General features: G+C 59.6%; 1 protein-coding gene across 1 annotated transcript; it reads right to left on the bottom strand.

The window, feature by feature from the left end:
• Window positions 1-675: 675 nt before the first annotated feature.
• f8a (coagulation factor VIII associated) lies at window positions 676-12,508 on the bottom strand. Its single transcript, XM_072588435.1, has 7 exons — window positions 12,305-12,508; window positions 12,088-12,180; window positions 10,118-10,182; window positions 3,662-3,743; window positions 2,621-2,667; window positions 1,786-1,841; window positions 676-902 (listed from the first exon to the last, which is right to left on the bottom strand). The coding sequence occupies exons 1-7, from the start codon at window positions 12,420-12,422 to the stop codon at window positions 821-823; spliced, it is 543 nt and encodes a 180-aa protein (XP_072444536.1). The 5' UTR covers window positions 12,423-12,508; the 3' UTR covers window positions 676-820.
• Between the last annotated feature and the right edge of the window lie 4,763 nt (window positions 12,509-17,271).

Raw genomic sequence — 17,271 nt, 5'->3', positions numbered from 1 at the left:
GGTAATGGCCAGAACACCTTTCTATTTTGTGAAAGGCATATTGGTTGAGGCATAAATAAGGTTATAGGAGTCCAGACAGACATCGCCTGTTCTTCCACCAGTGGGATCTTTAATATCCACAGAGGAGCCTGGTGAGAGCTAGCAGCACAGTGTGGCCTGGATACTGCACATCAGCCTCTGTGCCCTTCTATCTGTTGTCTACTGAATCCATCAACATAGATTTCATTATCATAGAATACCTGCAGTGTGGAACCAGGCCCTTCGGCCCAACAAGTCCACACAGATCCTCCGAAGAGTAACCCACCCACACTCATTCCCTCTACCCTATACTAACACCTGACTCATGCAGCTCATGTACACATCCCTGCACATTACGGGCAATCTGGCACGGCCAATTCACATTAACCTGCACATCTTTGGATTGTGGGTGGAACCTGGAGGAAACCCACACCCACGCGGGGAGAACGTGCAAACCCCACACAGGCTTTTGCCCGAGGCTGGAATCGAATCGGGAGTCCCTGGCGCGGTGAAGCAGCAGTGCCAACCACTGCGCCATCCTCAATTGCAATCCTCAAGCGTTCTGCAGCAAGACCAGAGTGAAAATGCTGCCCACACTCAGAATGATAACTCGATAGAACAGAATGTGAGGACACATTGACACAAACCAAAGTGGAGTCACGTCAGTGTTACCTTTATTAAATATGTTTCAAATCGCAGCTCCCTAGCAGGACGGTCAGGGAGCACTCGACAGTACAGACAACACCCCAATCACTTGACAGCAGTTAGGAGATCTCGGTGGAGGGGGCACGTGGGTGGGATCTCACACACCTCGGCCTGAGGGCGCCAGGACCTCCTGTAGTACCAAGTGCAGCAGGTGGTTCTGCTCGGGGGTCAATAGCGGCCTATAGAGAGAGAGGTTGGAGGTTATAGAGGGACTGCACTGGCACCAATAGCCCGTCGGAGAGACCTTCACGCAACGGGAAAGCTCATAAAGAGGCAAACAATCCTCAAACTGGGTTCCCCCTCAATCAACACCTCACTACAGCCCCCACTGGGAAAGAAACTGGAGAGGAGGATGAAGAATAGTGGGCCCACCCGGGAGATTCAGACAGACACAGGGACTGGAGCACTACCTGGGACACTGGGGGTCACACTCAGGGTGTGGTGGGGGGGGGGGGGGGGGTGGGATCTGTGTCAGGAGACACAATGGGGCCTGTGATCCCTGCCCCAAGCATTGTTCTTGGTAAAGAGACCATTCCAGTTCATCGAGCTCATACTGTCGTGGGGGGTTAGGTCAGGGTTCCACCATAACCCACGTCCTGAAAAACCTCCCGTTTGCTCCTCCAATTCAACCAGAAAGGCCCCCAGGTTCCCACTCCCCTTTAGCTCACGGTACCATTGAGCAAGGTGACCCACTCTCACCCCCCCCCCACCCCGGCAAACCCCAAACGCCCTCCCTCTCATTCTGAGATGATTTCTCTCGTGAGAGAAATGAGCAGCAGCTCCCCCTGGAGTCTTGGAGGGTTCACACTGAGAGATGGACCCAGCCCTGACCCCCCAACTCTTTGAGCTGGGGCCCGGAGATCTTGGTGCCTGGGGAGTGTGAGGGGAATCACTTGGTCGCAGTCAGGATCACAGTCACGGATCCCCAAGATCCGCAGACGGGCGGGAGCGGCAGACTGTGCAGTGAGAGGGGGTGTGGGGAGGTAGAGGTGGGGGGTGAAGGGAAACGGGATGGAGGTGTCCACTTTGTGGGCAGCAATGAGCAGACCGCGTGATCCTTACCAGAGCTCCACCTGCAGAACCTTTAAAGACTCGAGATCCTTTTCCTGACAGGCCATCTGTGAAAATAAAGGAGGAGCTGGTCACGGAGTGTTAGACAGCATCAGGTTCACTCACCGTCACCTTCCCCCTCCTCCCTCTGGCAGCAGCAGCTGACACCCACAGCCAGAGCCGATCGAAACCGAGACAGAGACCCAGACCCAGATCCACATCCACACCCACCACCCAGACCGAGGCCCACCACCTCACATACATTATCCCCTCCCCTCTCCCACAAACATCACCCCCTCCTCCATACACCGCCCCCTCTGTCTCCCCCACACACCCCCCCACCCTTCGGCTTCTCCTACACACACTGCACCCTCCCCATTCCCCACACACACCCACCCCCTCCCTCACACACACACACACCACCCCTTCCGCCACAAACACTGTCCCTTCCCCTCCCAGATCGTACCCCCCTCCCGATCGCCCACTCAGTCTCCAGCCAGGCCCCCGTACTGTGTCTCGCCTCCACTCAGCCCCAAGGAGTGAGGGGGCAGTGCGTGGGACATCCTGGCTGCACCAGGGGAAAGCTGCAACATGGGGGCGGAGGGAGGGAGAGGGGTCACCAGCTCCCTCAGTCAGCCTCACCGGGGCAAGTCTGCCATGGGGGGAATCACGCTGGAACCCACAGTCAGAATCTGCTGCCGACACAGGGTCGGAGTCAGAGTCAGTGGATAGTAAATGGCTCCAGTTCACAATGACCCTCTAACCCACCCCCCCACCCCCACTCCCCTCTACAAGATCACTGCAGGCACAACCCCAGCTCCCAGCCCAGGAAACCCCGTTCACTCACCACAACCGACTGCAGCAGCAGGAAGACATTCTCCGGCAGGTAGTTCACTGCAAGACAGCAGGCTGTTAGTCACAGGCCCACACTCACCGGGCCCACACTGACCGGGGGGGCCCACACTCACCGGGGGGGCCCACACTCACTGGGGGGGCCCACACTCACCGGGGGGGCCCACACTCACCGGGGGGGCCCACACTCACCGGGGGGGCCCACACTCACCGGGGGGCCCACATCTACCGGGGGACCCACACTCACCGGGCCCACACCTACCGGGGGAACCCACACTCACCGGGCCCACACCCACCGGGGGAACCCACACTCACCTGCCCCACACCTACCGGGGGACCCACACTCACTGGGCCCACACCTACCGGGGGAACCCACACTCACCGGGCCCACACCTACCGGGGGAACCCACACTCACCGGGGGATCCACACTCACCGGGCCCACACCTACCGGGGGACCCACACTCACCTGCCCCACACCTACCGGGGGACCCACACTCACTGGGCCAACACCTACCGGGGGAACCCACACTCACCTGCCCCACACCTACCGGGGGACCCACACTCACCGGGCCCACACCTACCGGGGGAACCCACACTGACCGGGGGGCCCACACTGACCGGGGGGCCCACACCGACCGGGGCCACACTCACTGGACCCACACTGACCAGGGCTCAGACTCACCGGGGGACCCATCCTCACCGGGGCTACCCTCACCGCGGGACCCACACTCACTGGGCCTCACACTCACCAGGGCTCACCCTCACCGGGGGACACACACTCACTGGGCCCCACACTAGCCGGGGGACCCAAACACACACACGCCGGGCCCCCCACACACCGGGGGAGGGGGGTGGGGGCGGGGGAAGACACTCACCTGGGGAGGCCTACTCACCAGGGCCTACCCTCAATGGGGGTGGGGGTGGGGGGGAAACCGGACACTCGCCGGGGGGGCCCGCATTCACTGTGGGGGGGACATGCTCACCAGGGCCCACACCCATGGGGGGGCCGTCAGAGGGGTTAGGCAGGATCTGTACCTTGGCTATGGCTGTCGAACGATTCCCAGTCATATTTCTCCAGGGTCTGAGCGTGCTCTGGCAGTAGTTTCTGTGGTGGGGGCTGTGCAGAAGAGACAGAGACTGAGTGAAACTGCCCAGAGCAATACCTGACGGTGTCTGGGCAACAAACACTTCGTAACAAGGAGCAGGAGGAGGCCACTCAGCCCCTCAGGCCTGCTACACCACCAACAGGATCATGGCTGATTGGACTGTCACCCCCCTCCCTCACTTAGCCATTGGTGACCTTTCACCCCTGTCGCTTGACAAGAATCTATTATTTTTGCCTTAAAAAGATTTGAGGGCTTTGTTTCCACCTGCTTTTTATCAGGAGAGTTCCAAAGACACACTATCGTCTGACAAAAAATAATTCTCCTCATCTCTGTCATAAATGGATGGCCTGTTGTGTTTAAACAGAGGCCCCTTACAAGAGGAAACATTCACAAACACAGAAACATAAGAACCAGGAGCAGGGGTAGGCCATTCGGCCCTTCGAGCCTGCTCTGCCATTCAATCTGACCCATGGCTGCTCATCCACCTCACTTTCTCCCCCATACCCTTTAATCCCTTTAGCCCTCAGACCTATATCCAGCTCCTTCACAAAAACATTCAATGTTTTGGCCTCAACCGGTTTCTGTGGTAGAGAATTCCACATGCTCCCCACTCTCTGGGTGAAGAAAGCTCTCCTCACCTCAGTCCTAAATGACCTCCATCTTACCCTTAGACAGTGAACCCTGATTCTGGACTCCCTGGTCATCAGGAACATCCTTCCCGTCTAGTCCTGTCAGAATTTACAGCTTTCTGAGATGCTTCCTCAGTGACATTATGGCAGGGTCCTAGGGAGTGTTGCTGAACAAAGAGACCTTGGAGTGCAGGTTCATAACTCCTTGAAAGTGGAGTCGCAGGTAGATAGGATAGTGAAGGCGGCATTTGGTATGTTTTCCTTTATTGGTCAGAGTATTGAGTATAGGAGTTAGGTCACGTTGTGACTGTTCAGGACATTAGTTACGCCACTTTTGGACTACTGCTTTCAATTCCAGTCTCCTTGCTAGAGGAAAGGAGTTGTGAAACTTGAAAGGGTTCAGAAAAGATTTACAAGGGTGTTGCCAGGGTTGGAGGGTTTCAGCTACAGGGACTTGCTGAACAGGCTGGGGCTGTTTTACCTGGAGCATCAGAGGCTGAGGGGTGACCTTATAGAGGTTTATGAAATCATGAGGGGCATAGATAGGGTAAATAGGCAAGGTTCTTACTCACCAGAGTAGGGGTGTCCAAAACTACAGGACGTACGTTTAAAGTGAAAGAGGAACCTCAGGGGCAACTTTTTCAGGCAGAGGGTGGTGCGTGTGTGGAATGAGCTGCCAGAGGAAGTGGTGGAGGCTGGTACAATTGCAATATTTAAAAGGCATCTGGATGGGTATATGAATAGGAAGGGTTTGGAGGGATATGGGCCAAACAGTGATAAATAGGGCAAGATTGATTCAAGACATCTGGTCGGCGTGGACATGTTGGATGGAAGATTCTGTGCTGTACATCATCTATGGTCCTAATTGATCCAGTCTCTCTTCATATGTCAGACCTGCCAACCCTGGAATCACGACATGGTTGAAGAGCTTCAGGGCAGAGGAAATGACCTGGGAGTTGCAGTGGGAGAGGGACTCCCTGAGATTCTTGTAGAGAGAGGAGGGAAACTTCTTCAAGGCAGGCATCCTTGCAAGAGGATTCGCAGTAGGGTTCAAATCAATGAGGTAAAAACAATGGCTGCAGATGCTGGAAACCAGATTCTGGATTAGTGGTGCTGGAAGAGCACAGCAGTTCAGGCAGCATCCAAGGAGCTTCAAAATCGACGTTTCGGGGTCTGCTGTGCTCTTCCAGCACCACTAATCCAGAACCCTGGAATCAGTCTGGTAAACATTTGTTGCACGTTGCCAGCACATCCTGTATCGGATAAGGAGACCAAAAGTGCACCCAATAATCCAGGTGTGGCCTCACCAAGACCCTGTACAATTGCAGAAAGAGCTCCCTGCTCCTGGATTCAAATCCTCCCTCCTGTGAAGGCCAACACACCCTTTTGTGTTCTTCATTGCCTGCTGCCTCCACACGCTTACCTTCATAGGGAAGGACCAAGGGTCACTGGACTCCAACTGCTAACTCTGCTTTCTCTCCACAGAAGCTGTCAGACTTGCTGAGTTTCATCAGCAACTTCTGCTTTTGTTTTCAGATCTTCAGCGCCTGCGACCTGTGTTTTATTTGGTTGTGGAAGCAGCCCATGTGACATCAAGGCCTGGGGTGTGGGGGGGTTGGGGGAAAGGACATGGAAGGAGGTGTTCAGGCCCTAAAGTTATTGATCAAGATATTGTGACCTGAAGGCCGCAGGGTCCCCGAGGTGCTGTCCTTCCAGTTTGCTTCACCGGACCACTACAGCAAGCCCAAGACAGAGACGTTGACTGAGGAGCAGGGTGGGCTGTGGAAGGGGCAGGAAACAGGAAGCTCAGGGCTGTTTTTCCAGAGGGGAGGACAGGACCTCACTCCGGCCGTGATCTCTCCTGTGTAAAGCTTTGACCCATCACGTCTATACCAGTCACAATGACCTACTCTAACCCCATTTTCCAGCACTTAAGCCCATTGCCTTGGCATCTGAATGGTAAGGAGGAGTTCTGCCTCTAACACCTTCACTAGCAATGAGTTTCTGATTCCACCGTTCTCTGGTGGAAAGGCTCCTTCCTACCTTTGCGAGGTTCTTTCTCTGGAGATTCTTACACACTTGATGCAACTGCAATACTTCAGCCAAAATTTATTAAGCAAATACAAGCTTTTGGAGGAACTCTTAACACACTTTGCCATGCTTGCGGAGCTGGGTCAAGAGATCTCTCTGAACAAAGGAACAGTCCTTCCTTTATACAGGATTTTTACATCACAGTCAGTGATGGCTACAAGACAACCTACCAGCCGCTCCCTCACAGTCACATGCCACTCAAGACACAATGCAGTGATCATCTCCAGAAACAATGTAACGTGAATCATCCCTTAACGGCAAGATCTGGTGTAAATCTTTTTTTTAAACTACTGGGCATGGTCAGAATTCCAACTGCAATGTTCTTATTGACTCTGAATAGGAGATGATGACAATGTAATGCAAGACAGAGACATGCCACCCTACCCCCCCAATTTCTTGAAGGTCAGCAGAGCAAATTAACCCCTTAATATCTCACCTACCCCGATCTCGGCTCCTCACGAGTTCAAACATCTCTGTCATGTCCCCCTTCATCATCTCCTCTACTCTGAGCATAACAATCCCATTCTGTCCAATCTCTCTTCTTAACTCAAACTCCCCGGCACTGACAACATCCTGGTGAATCTCGGCGTTGTTTTCTCACACCTGGAGATCCCGTGGGATTATGCGGTGTGCCCTTCAGTTGTATAACCCTCGCTGACCTTTCAGAGCAGTGAGGTGGACATTTTAGGAGTCCGAGCCTTTGAGTTAAGGACAAAGTGAGGACTGTAGATGCTGGAGAGTCAGAGTCGAAAAGTGTGGCGCTGGAAAAGCACAGCAGGTCAAACAGCATCCGAGCAGGAGAGTCGACGTTTCGGGCATAAGCCCTTCATCACACTCCTGTTTAGATTAGATTAGATTCCCTACAGTGTGGAAACAGGCCCTTCAGCCCAACAAGTCCACACTGACCCTCCGAAGAGTAACCCACCCAGACCCATTTCCCTCTGACTAACGCACCTAACGCTATGGGCAATGTAGCATGGCCAATTCACCCTAACCTGCACATCTTTGGACTGTGGGAGGAAACCAGAGCACCCAAGGAAACCCACACAGACACGGGGAGAATGTGCAAACTCCACACAGACAGTCACCCGAGGCTGGAATCGAACCCAGGTCCCTGGCGCTGTGAGGCTACAGTGCTAACCACTGAGCCACCGTGCCACCCCTTTCAAATTTCCCCGTGGTAGGATTTGAACCCAGGTCCTCAGCACATTACCTAGATCAGCAATCTAGTGGCAATACCACCTCCTAATTGAAGGGCTTATACCTGAAATGTCGACTCTCCTGCTCTTCAGATGCTGCCTGACCTGCTGTGCTTTTCCAGGGTCACACTTTTCGCTGGAGGAATGGTTTAGTGAAGGCCCTTCAGAGTGATCCAACCGCAGTTTACTACAAACCTGAGAGGGCAGTGCACTCCGAGGTATTCAGAGCTCTGAAAGCATCATCGACTCTCTCTGCGAGTGGAAAAGACTCAGCTTGAAGACTGAAAAGGAGTGCTAATACGAGAAATCACCAGGTCCAACTGATCAGCTGTTGAACCAGAAATCGACCATCACTCTACAGATAGTATCGTTATCATCATCATTAAAAAAAACCCACCAAGCGGCTGTGGGAAACAGCTCTGCACTCTTGCAGTGTGAACTTTTGATCCACAGAATGTGTTTTTCTCTGTCTATATTTTACCGTCGATAAGATTTGTGTCAAGCTCAGTTTTTGTCTTAGAAATGCATTTGAGGTTTCAAAGGGGTATAGCTTAAGTTATAGGATGATAAACAAGTGAGGGTTTTTTTCTGCCACTTATTACATTGAAAGTTTGTTCACAATAAATAAAGTTATTTTTCTACCTGCAATGAGACCTGGTGTGAATAGCAGTCATACAAATCATAGAGATGTACAGCACGGAAAGAGACCCTTCAGTCCAACCTGTCCATGCCAACCAGATATCCTAAACTAATCTAGTCCCATTTGCCAGCACCCGGCCCATATCCCTCCAAACCCTTCCTGTTCATATACCCATCCAGATGCCTTTTAAAGGCTGTCATTGTACCAAGTTAAAAATCACACAGCACCAGGTTATTGTCCAACGGGTTTATTTGGAAGCACTAGGCGTTGTGTGATTTTTAACTTGGTACAGCCCAGTCCAACACCGACATCTCCAAATCATGTAATTGTACCAGCCTCTGCCACTTCCTCTGCAGCTCATTCCATACACGCACCACCCTCTACAAGTTACCCCTTAGGTCCCTTTTAAATCTTTCCTCTCTCACCCTAAACTTATGCCCCTCTAGTCAGTCAGGCAAACTGATCATCTCAGCGGTTTGATTGGGGATCTATATTTCTCAGGTTCCTTGTGAGTAGGGCTTGATGAGTAACACAGTCTGCCCAGTTGAGTCATGACAGTATGTTGGAGACGGTCCACTGATTTCATAGATGGAATGAGAATTTTGGCCTGTGTGGGGAGAGAGATTGAATTTCTTTTAGTGTAACTTCACCCACACTTTTATCCCCAAGGGGACCTAGGGATGGTGGTGGGGTGGGGGCAGGTATACCACAGAATACCATAGAACCCCTACAGCATGGAAACAGGCCAACTCTCCAAAGAGTATCCCACCCAGCCCCCTTCCCCTATTACTCTACATTTGCCCCTGACTAATGTGCCTAACCTACACATCCCTGAACACTACGGGCAATTTAGCCTGGCCAATTCACCTAACCTGCACAGCTCTGGACTGTGGGGGAAAACCAGAGGACATTTGCTTGGATGTTGCCTGGTATGGAGGGAAGGTCTTATGAGGAAAGGCTGAGGGACTTGAGGCAGTTTTCGTTAGAGAGAAGAAGGTCAAGAGGTGACTTAACTGAGACATACAAGATAATCAGAGGGTTATACAGGGCGGACAGTGAGAGTCTTTTTCCTCGGATGATGATGGCTAGCATGAGGGGACAGCTTTACACTGAGGGGGGATAGATATAGGGCAGATGTCAGAGGTCGTTTCTTTACTCAGAGAGGAGTAGGGGCACTGACCGCAACAGTAGTAGACTCGCCAACTTTAAGGGCATTTGAATGGTCATTGGATAAACGTATGGATGAAAATGGAATAGTGTGGGATAGATAGGCTTCAGATTGGTCCCACAGGTCAGTGTAACATCGAGGGCCTGTACTGCGCTGTAATGTTCTACAAACCGAAGCACCCGGAGGAAACCCATGCAGCCACTGAGAGAATGTGTAAACTCCACCGAGTCCGAGACTGGAATCGAACCTGGGTCCCTGGCGCTGTGAGGCAGCCGTGCTATTTACTGAGCCACTGTGCCGCAATGGAAGGATTTTAACAGCTGGAAGAAAACATCTCATTGCACCCTGTGCCCAGGGTAACCTGTGAGGGTACCAACCAACAACAATCAGGGAGTGATGGATATTGTTGCAGGAAAATACTCAGGAATGAAAAGGCTGGGGACGGGGAGGCGCGGGTGACCAAGAAAGCTCCCATATTTTTTTTTGAAGGGGGCCGGCACAATCCTCAGTCATTCCAGACGACGGGAAAGGGAATGGGATCTGTCAACCTGGCAAGGTGCAGGAAGAGCGCTGTCGGCGTGGGAGAGTGGAATGTGTCTGAGCACGGGAGACAGTCAGAGTGCGAGGGGGGAGGTGACTGCAGGGCAAGGACCCTCACCTGGAGCAGCATCAGCAGGAGGACTCGGGAGACCTCACACCGAGCGATAACGTCCATAAACGCACCTTAGAGGAAAGAAACAAAAAAAGCAAAACCGATCAAATTCTCCGTGATTTATCGGGGGGGGGGGGCCAAAAATGAGCAACGCGCACCGCAATAAGGCACAGAAATGAGCTCGATCTCGGCAGGAGGGAAGAACACCCCTTCCTTCTCAGATGCCGGTAACGTAGGGGTAGCTGAACGCAGCCAGGTTACAATGGCACAGCCCGAGAAGGCAATAAGGTGGACTAGACTGATCTCTACACAACAGCTGTTGCATGAGGTATCCACACACAGGGCAGAGATCAGAGAGAGGTACACACAGATTTACACACACAAAAACAGGAGCCTTTGATAAAAGGGGAACTTCTCTATGTGTACACACCCTTATTTCTTTATTTGATTTCCAATGATGGCCTCTGCCAATGTAAAGACGTCACGCTGTAATACCATCTTCTACCAGCAGAGGCGATGTACAATAAATTAACAATAAAGCTGCCCCCGTGTTAAACTGAGAATTTAGATAAGGAAAATTATAAATGGAGATGGACAATCAATTTATCCGAGTTGTAAACCCCTCGAGATGATAAAGCTGATCTCAGTGACAGTGACCACTGATCTGTCACCGATTGTAGTAAAAACCCATCTGGTTCACTGCCGTCCTTTTGGGGGTGGAAATCTGCCGTCCTTGCCCTGGTCTAGCCTACACTCCAGACCAATAGCAATGTGCTTGGCCCTTAACTGCCCTCTGAGATGGCTGAGCAAAACCGATCACTTCAGGGGGCAATTAGGGACAAGCAACAATTTGGCGACTGCGCCAGCAACATCCACATCCTGTGAGAGGACGAAGAAAATAAAGGCGTAGCAGTTGGAGGAGGCCATTCAGCCCATTTTGCCATTCTAGATCATGGCAGCTCAGCTCTCTCTCCACCCCTTCTATCCCACTTTCCTGCATATCCCTCAATGCCATTAAGTCTCTCAAAATCCACTGTTTATTTGCTGCCTATTCAACTACCCTTTGAGAAGGCAGCAGGGAACCGCCACTGGGTGGCTCAGTGGTTAGTACCACTGCCTCACAGAGCCAGGGACACAAGTTCGATTCCAGCCTCAGGCAACTGCCTGTGAGGAATTTGCACATTCTCCTTGTGTCTGCGTGGGTTTCCTCCTGGCGCTCCAATTCCATTCCCCCCCCCCACCCCCACAAGAATCCAAAGATATGCAGCTTAGGATGGATTGGCCATGCTAAATTGCCCCTAGTTTTGGAGGGATGTGCAGGTTGGGTGGGTTGGCCATGGGGAATGCTGGGATACAGGGATAGGGTAGCAGGGTGAGCCTGGATGCTCTTCAGAAGGTCAGGGTAAGACCCGACGGGCTGAATGGCCTGCTTCCACACTGCAGGGATTCGATGAGTTGGAAGACGGGGGGGGGTGGCAATGCTCGGCCAATATGTGGGGTTGAAAGTCGATCCCATTGCGGTGGGTCTGGAGTCACGTGTAGCCAGATCGATTAAGAAAGGCAGATTTCCTTCCTTAAAAGGGCATTAGTGAACTGGATGGGGGTTTTCTAGGAGAAAGTGAGGACAGCAGATGCTGGAGATCAGAGTTGAAGAGTGTGGTGCTGGAAAAGCGCAGCCGGTCAGGCAGCATCCGAGGAGCAGGAGAGTCGATGTTTCGGGCACAGCTTATGCTCGAAACATTGATTCTCTTGCTCCTCGATGCTTGCCGGACTGGCTGCGCTTTTCCAGCACCACACCTTTTTCACTCTGAATGGGGTTTACTGACAATCTCGAATATCTCATGGTCATTATTACTGAGACTAATCCTTCATGACAAGGTTGGATGTCTAACGTGGAACTTAAAGGTCTCCAGAGTGTAGCACCGTCCCCACTAATGAACCACCCCAGCCCGGAGTTACCTCTCTCTCTCACTCACCTACAGGGGTACAGGTACCCTGCACCTGTAATCCTTTCTCCTGAGCCAGGAGCTGCATTTCTGTGAAGACAGCCAGAGCTCCATCGTAATCGCCTGCAAGACATCCGAGAGACACAGCTGAAAGCGCAGCCATTCCCACAAACCCGTGACAGGATGGGAAGAGGGAGCCCGCAGGGACTGAGCTGCTGGAACCACCCAGTGCGGCCTCGGTACTCACGGGTAATTATTTTGCAGGTCGCCACTTTCCCGAGGGACAGCAGACACTCAATGGGGACCTGGGACTGCAGCTCAGCTGCCCGCTGAAAATGCACAGAGGCTTCACCCGGTTTATTCATCTCCTTCGGAGGAAGAAAACAAGAAGTTCAACAAAAAAATTATACGCAATGCTCTGGTTGGTGAGGAACGGGCAGGGCATGTCCAGCTGCAGTGTCAAAACCGGAAGGGAGCAGGGCTGAGGGAGTCCCGCACTGTGGGAGGGTCAGGGCTGAGGGAGTCCCGCACTGTGGGAGGGTCGGGGCTGAGGGAGGGTCGGGGCTGAGGGAGGGTCGGGGCTGAGGGAGGGTCGGGGCTGAGGGAGGGTCGGGGCTGAGGGAGGGTCGGGGCTGAGGGAGGGTCGGGGCTGAGGGAGGGTCGGGGCTGAGGGAGGGTCGGGGCTGAGGGAGGGTCGGGGCTGAGGGAGGGTCGGGGCTGAGGGAGGGTCGGGGCTGAGGGAGGGTCGGGGCTGAGGGAGGGTCGGGGCTGAGGGAGGGTCGGGGCTGAGGGAGGGCCGCGGCTGAGGGAGGGGCCGCGCGGTCGGGGCTGAGGGAGGGCCGCGCGGTCGGGGCTGAGGGAGGGCCGCGCGGTCGGGGCTGAGGGAGGGCCGCGCGGTCGGGGCTGAGGGAGGGCCGCGCGGTCGGGGCTGAGGGAGGGCCGCGCGGTCGGGGCTGAGGGAGGGCCGCGCGGGTCGGGGCTGAGGGAGGGCCGCGCGGTCGGGGCTGAGGGAGGGGCCGCGCGGTCGGGGCTGAGGGAGGGCCGCGCGGTCGGGGCTGAGGGAGGGCCGCGCGGTCGGGGCTGAGGGAGGGCCGCGCGGTCGGGGCTGAGGGAGGGCCGCGCGGTCGGGGCTGAGGGAGGGCCGCGCGGTCGGGGCTGAGGGAGGGCCGCGCGGTCGGGGCTGAGGGAGGGCCGCGCGGTCGGGGCTGAGGGAGGGCCGCGCGGTCGGGGCTGAGGGAGGGCCGCGCGGTCGGGGCTGAGGGAGGGCCGCGCGGTCGGGGCTGAGGGAGGGCCGCGCGGTCGGGGCTGAGGGAGGGCCGCGCGGTCGGGGCTGAGGGAGGGCCGCGCGGTCGGGGCTGAGGGAGGGCCGCGCGGTCGGGGCTGAGGGAGGGCCGCGCGGTCGGGGCTGAGGGAGGGCCGCGCGGTCGGGGCTGAGGGAGGGCCGCGCGGTCGGGGCTGAGGGAGGGCCGCGCGGTCGGGGCTGAGGAGGGCCGCGCGGTCGGGGCTGAGGGAGGGCCGCGCGGTCGGGGCTGAGGGAGGGCCGCGCGGTCGGGGCTGAGGGAGGGCCGCGCGGTCGGGGCTGAGGGAGGGGCCGCGCGGTCGGGGCTGAGGGAGGGCCGCGCGGTCGGGGCTGAGGGAGGGCCGCGCGGTCGGGGCTGAGGGAGGGCCGCGCGGTCGGGGCTGAGGGAGGGCCGCGCGGTCGGGGCTGAGGGAGGGCCGCGCGGTCGGGGCTGAGGGAGGGCCGCGCGGTCGGGGCTGAGGGAGGGCCGCGCGGTCGGGGCTGAGGGAGGGCCGCGCGGTCGGGGCTGAGGGAGGGCCGCGCGGTCGGGGCTGAGGGAGGGCCGCGCGGTCGGGGCTGAGGGAGGGCCGCGCGGTCGGGGCTGAGGGAGGGCCGCGCGGTCGGGGCTGAGGGAGGGCCGCGCGGTCGGGGCTGAGGGAGGGCCGCGCGGTCGGGGCTGAGGGAGGGCCGCGCGGTCGGGGCTGAGGGAGGGCCGCGCGGTCGGGGCTGAGGGAGGGCCGCGCGGTCGGGGCTGAGGGAGGGCCGCGCGGTCGGGGCTGAGGGAGGGCCGCGCGGTCGGGGCTGAGGGAGGGCCGCGCGGTCGGGGCTGAGGGAGGGCCGCGCGGTCGGGGCTGAGGGAGGGCCGCGCGGTCGGGGCTGAGGGAGGGCCGCGCGGTCGGGGCTGAGGGAGGGCCGCGCGGTCGGGGCTGAGGGAGGGCCGCGACGGTCAGGGCTGAGGGAGGGCCGCACGGTCAGGGCTGAGGGAGGGCCGCACGGTCAGGGCTGAGGGAGGGCCGCACGGTCAGGGCTGAGGGAGGCGCCGCACGGTCAGGGCTGAGGGAGGCGCGCACGGTCAGGGCTGAGGGAGCGCCGCACGGTCAGGGCTGAGGGAGCGCCGCACGGTCAGGGCTGAGGGAGCGCCGCACGGTCAGGGGCTGAGGGAGCGCCGCACGGTCAGGGCTGAGGGAGCGCCGCACGGTCAGGGCTGAGGGAGCGCCGCACGGTCAGGGCTGAGGGAGCGCCGCACGGTCAGGGCTGAGGGAGCGCCGCACGGTCAGGGGCTGAGGGAGCGCCGCACGGTCAGGGCTGAGGGAGCGCCGCACGGTCAGGGCTGAGGGAGCGCCGCACGGTCAGGGCTGAGGGAGCGCCGCACGGTCAGGGCTGAGGGAGCGCCGCACGGTCAGGGCTGAGGGAGCGCCGCACGGTCAGGGCTGAGGGAGCGCCGCACGGTCAGGGCTGAGGGAGCGCCGCACGGTCAGGGCTGAGGGAGCGCCGCACGGTCAGGGCTGAGGGAGCGCCGCACGGTCAGGGCTGAGGGAGCGCCGCACGGTCAGGGCTGAGGGAGCGCCGCACGGTCAGGGCTGAGGGAGCGCCGCACGGTCAGGGCTGAGGGAGCGCCGCACGGTCAGGGCTGAGGGAGCGCCGCACGGTCAGGGCTGAGGGAGCGCCGCACGGTCAGGGCTGAGGGAGCGCCGCACGGTCAGGGCTGAGGGAGCGCCGCACGGTCAGGGCTGAGGGAGCGCCGCACGGTCAGGGCTGAGGGAGCGCCGCACGGTCAGGGCTGAGGGAGCGCCGCACGGTCAGGGCTGAGGGAGCGCCGCACGGTCAGGGCTGAGGGAGCGCCGCACGGTCAGGGCTGAGGGAGCGCCGCACGGTCAGGGCTGAGGGAGCGCCGCACGGTCAGGGCTGAGGGAGCGCCGCACGGTCAGGGCTGAGGGAGCGCCGCACGGTCAGGGCTGAGGGAGCGCCGCACGGTCAGGGCTGAGGGAGCGCCGCACGGTCAGGGCTGAGGGAGCGCCGCACGGTCAGGGCTGAGGGAGCGCCGCACGGTCAGGGCTGAGGGAGCGCCGCACGGTCAGGGGCTGAGGGAGCGCCGCACGGTCAGGGCTGAGGGAGCGCCGCACGGTCAGGGCTGAGGGAGCGCCGCACGGTCAGGGCTGAGGGAGCGCCGCACGGTCAGGGCTGAGGGAGCGCCGCACGGTCAGGGCTGAGGGAGCGCCGCACGGTCAGGGCTGAGGGAGCGCCGCACGGTCAGGGCTGAGGGAGCGCCGCACGGTCAGGGCTGAGGGAGCGCCGCACGGTCAGGGCTGAGGGAGCGCCGCACGGTCAGGGCTGAGGGAGCGCCGCACGGTCAGGGCTGAGGGAGCGCCGCACGGTCAGGGCTGAGGGAGCGCCGCACGGTCAGGGCTGAGGGAGCGCCGCACGGTCAGGGCTGAGGGAGCGCCGCACGGTCAGGGCTGAGGGAGCGCCGCACGGTCAGGGCTGAGGGAGCGCCGCACGGTCAGGGCTGAGGGAGCGCCGCACGGTCAGGGCTGAGGGAGCGCCGCACGGTCAGGGCTGAGGGAGCGCCGCACGGTCAGGGCTGAGGGAGCGCCGCACGGTCAGGGCTGAGGGAGCGCCGCACGGTCAGGGCTGAGGGAGCGCCGCACGGTCAGGGCTGAGGGAGCGCCGCACGGTCAGGGCTGAGGGAGCGCCGCACGGTCAGGGCTGAGGGAGCGCCGCACGGTCAGGGCTGAGGGAGCGCCCGCCCACGGTCAGGGCTGAGGGAGCGCCGCACGGTCAGGGCTGAGGGAGCGCCGCACGGTCAGGGCTGAGGGAGCGCCGCACGGTCAGGGCTGAGGGAGCGCCGCACGGTCAGGGCTGAGGGAGCGCCGCACGGTCAGGGCTGAGGGAGCGCCGCACGGTCAGGGCTGAGGGAGCGCCGCACGGTCAGGGCTGAGGGGAGCGCCGCACGGTCAGGGCTGAGGGAGCGCCGCACGGTCAGGGCTGAGGGAGCGCCGCACGGTCAGGGCTGAGGGAGCGCCGCACGGTCAGGGCTGAGGGAGCGCCGCACGGTCAGGGCTGAGGGAGCGCCGCACGGTCAGGGCTGAGGGAGCGCCGCACGGTCAGGGCTGAGGGAGCGCCGCACGGTCAGGGCTGAGGGAGCGCCGCACGGTCAGGGCTGAGGGAGCGCCGCACGGTCAGGGCTGAGGGAGCGCCGCACGGTCAGGGCTGAGGGAGCGCCGCACGGTCAGGGCTGAGGGAGCGCCGCACGGTCAGGGCTGAGGGAGCGCCGCACGGTCAGGGCTGAGGGAGCGCCGCACGGTCAGGGCTGAGGGAGCGCCGCACGGTCAGGGCTGAGGGAGCGCCGCACGGTCAGGGCTGAGGGAGCGCCGCACGGTCAGGGCTGAGGGAGCGCCGCACGGTCAGGGCTGAGGGAGCGCCGCACGGTCAGGGCTGAGGGAGCGCCGCACGGTCAGGGCTGAGGGAGCGCCGCACGGTCAGGGCTGAGGGGAGCGCCGCACGGTCAGGGCTGAGGGAGCGCCGCACGGTCAGGGCTGAGGGAGCGCCGCACGGTCAGGGCTGAGGGAGCGCCGCACGGTCAGGGCTGAGGGAGCGCCGCACGGTCAGGGCTGAGGGAGCGCCGCACGGTCAGGGCTGAGGGAGCGCCGCACGGTCAGGGCTGAGGGAGCGCCGCACGGTCAGGGCTGAGGGGAGCGCCGCACGGTCAGGGGCTGAGGGAGCGCCGCACGGTCAGGGCTGAGGGAGCGCCGCACGGTCAGGGCTGAGGGAGCGCCGCACGGTCAGGGCTGAGGGAGCGCCGCACGGTCAGGGCTGAGGGAGCGCCGCACGGTCAGGGCTGAGGGGAGCGCCGCACGGTCGAGGGGGCTGAGGGGAGCGCCGCACTGTCGGAGGGTCAGGACTGAGGGAGTCCCGCACTGTCGGAGGGGTCAGCG

Source organism: Chiloscyllium punctatum, chromosome 18 (assembly GCF_047496795.1).
Source record: "Chiloscyllium punctatum isolate Juve2018m chromosome 18, sChiPun1.3, whole genome shotgun sequence".
NCBI classification, from domain to species: Eukaryota; Metazoa; Chordata; class Chondrichthyes; order Orectolobiformes; family Hemiscylliidae; genus Chiloscyllium; species Chiloscyllium punctatum.
Note: the sequence above shows the minus strand (reverse complement) of the source record. Positions and strands in the feature narration are given on the sequence as shown.

Coding starts and splice junctions, on each gene's coding strand:
- f8a (XM_072588435.1), bottom strand. CDS start 12,422: ATGAATAAACCGGGTGAAGCCTCTGTGCATTTTCAGCGGGCAGCTGAG. Junction 3,744..10,117: donor TCCTGCTGATGCTGCTCCAG/GTGAGGGTCCTT, acceptor TCTTCTGCACAG/CCCCCACCACAGAAACTACT. Junction 2,668..3,661: donor GTTCGACAGCCATAGCCAAG/GTACAGATCCTG, acceptor GCTGTCTTGCAG/TGAACTACCTGCCGGAGAAT.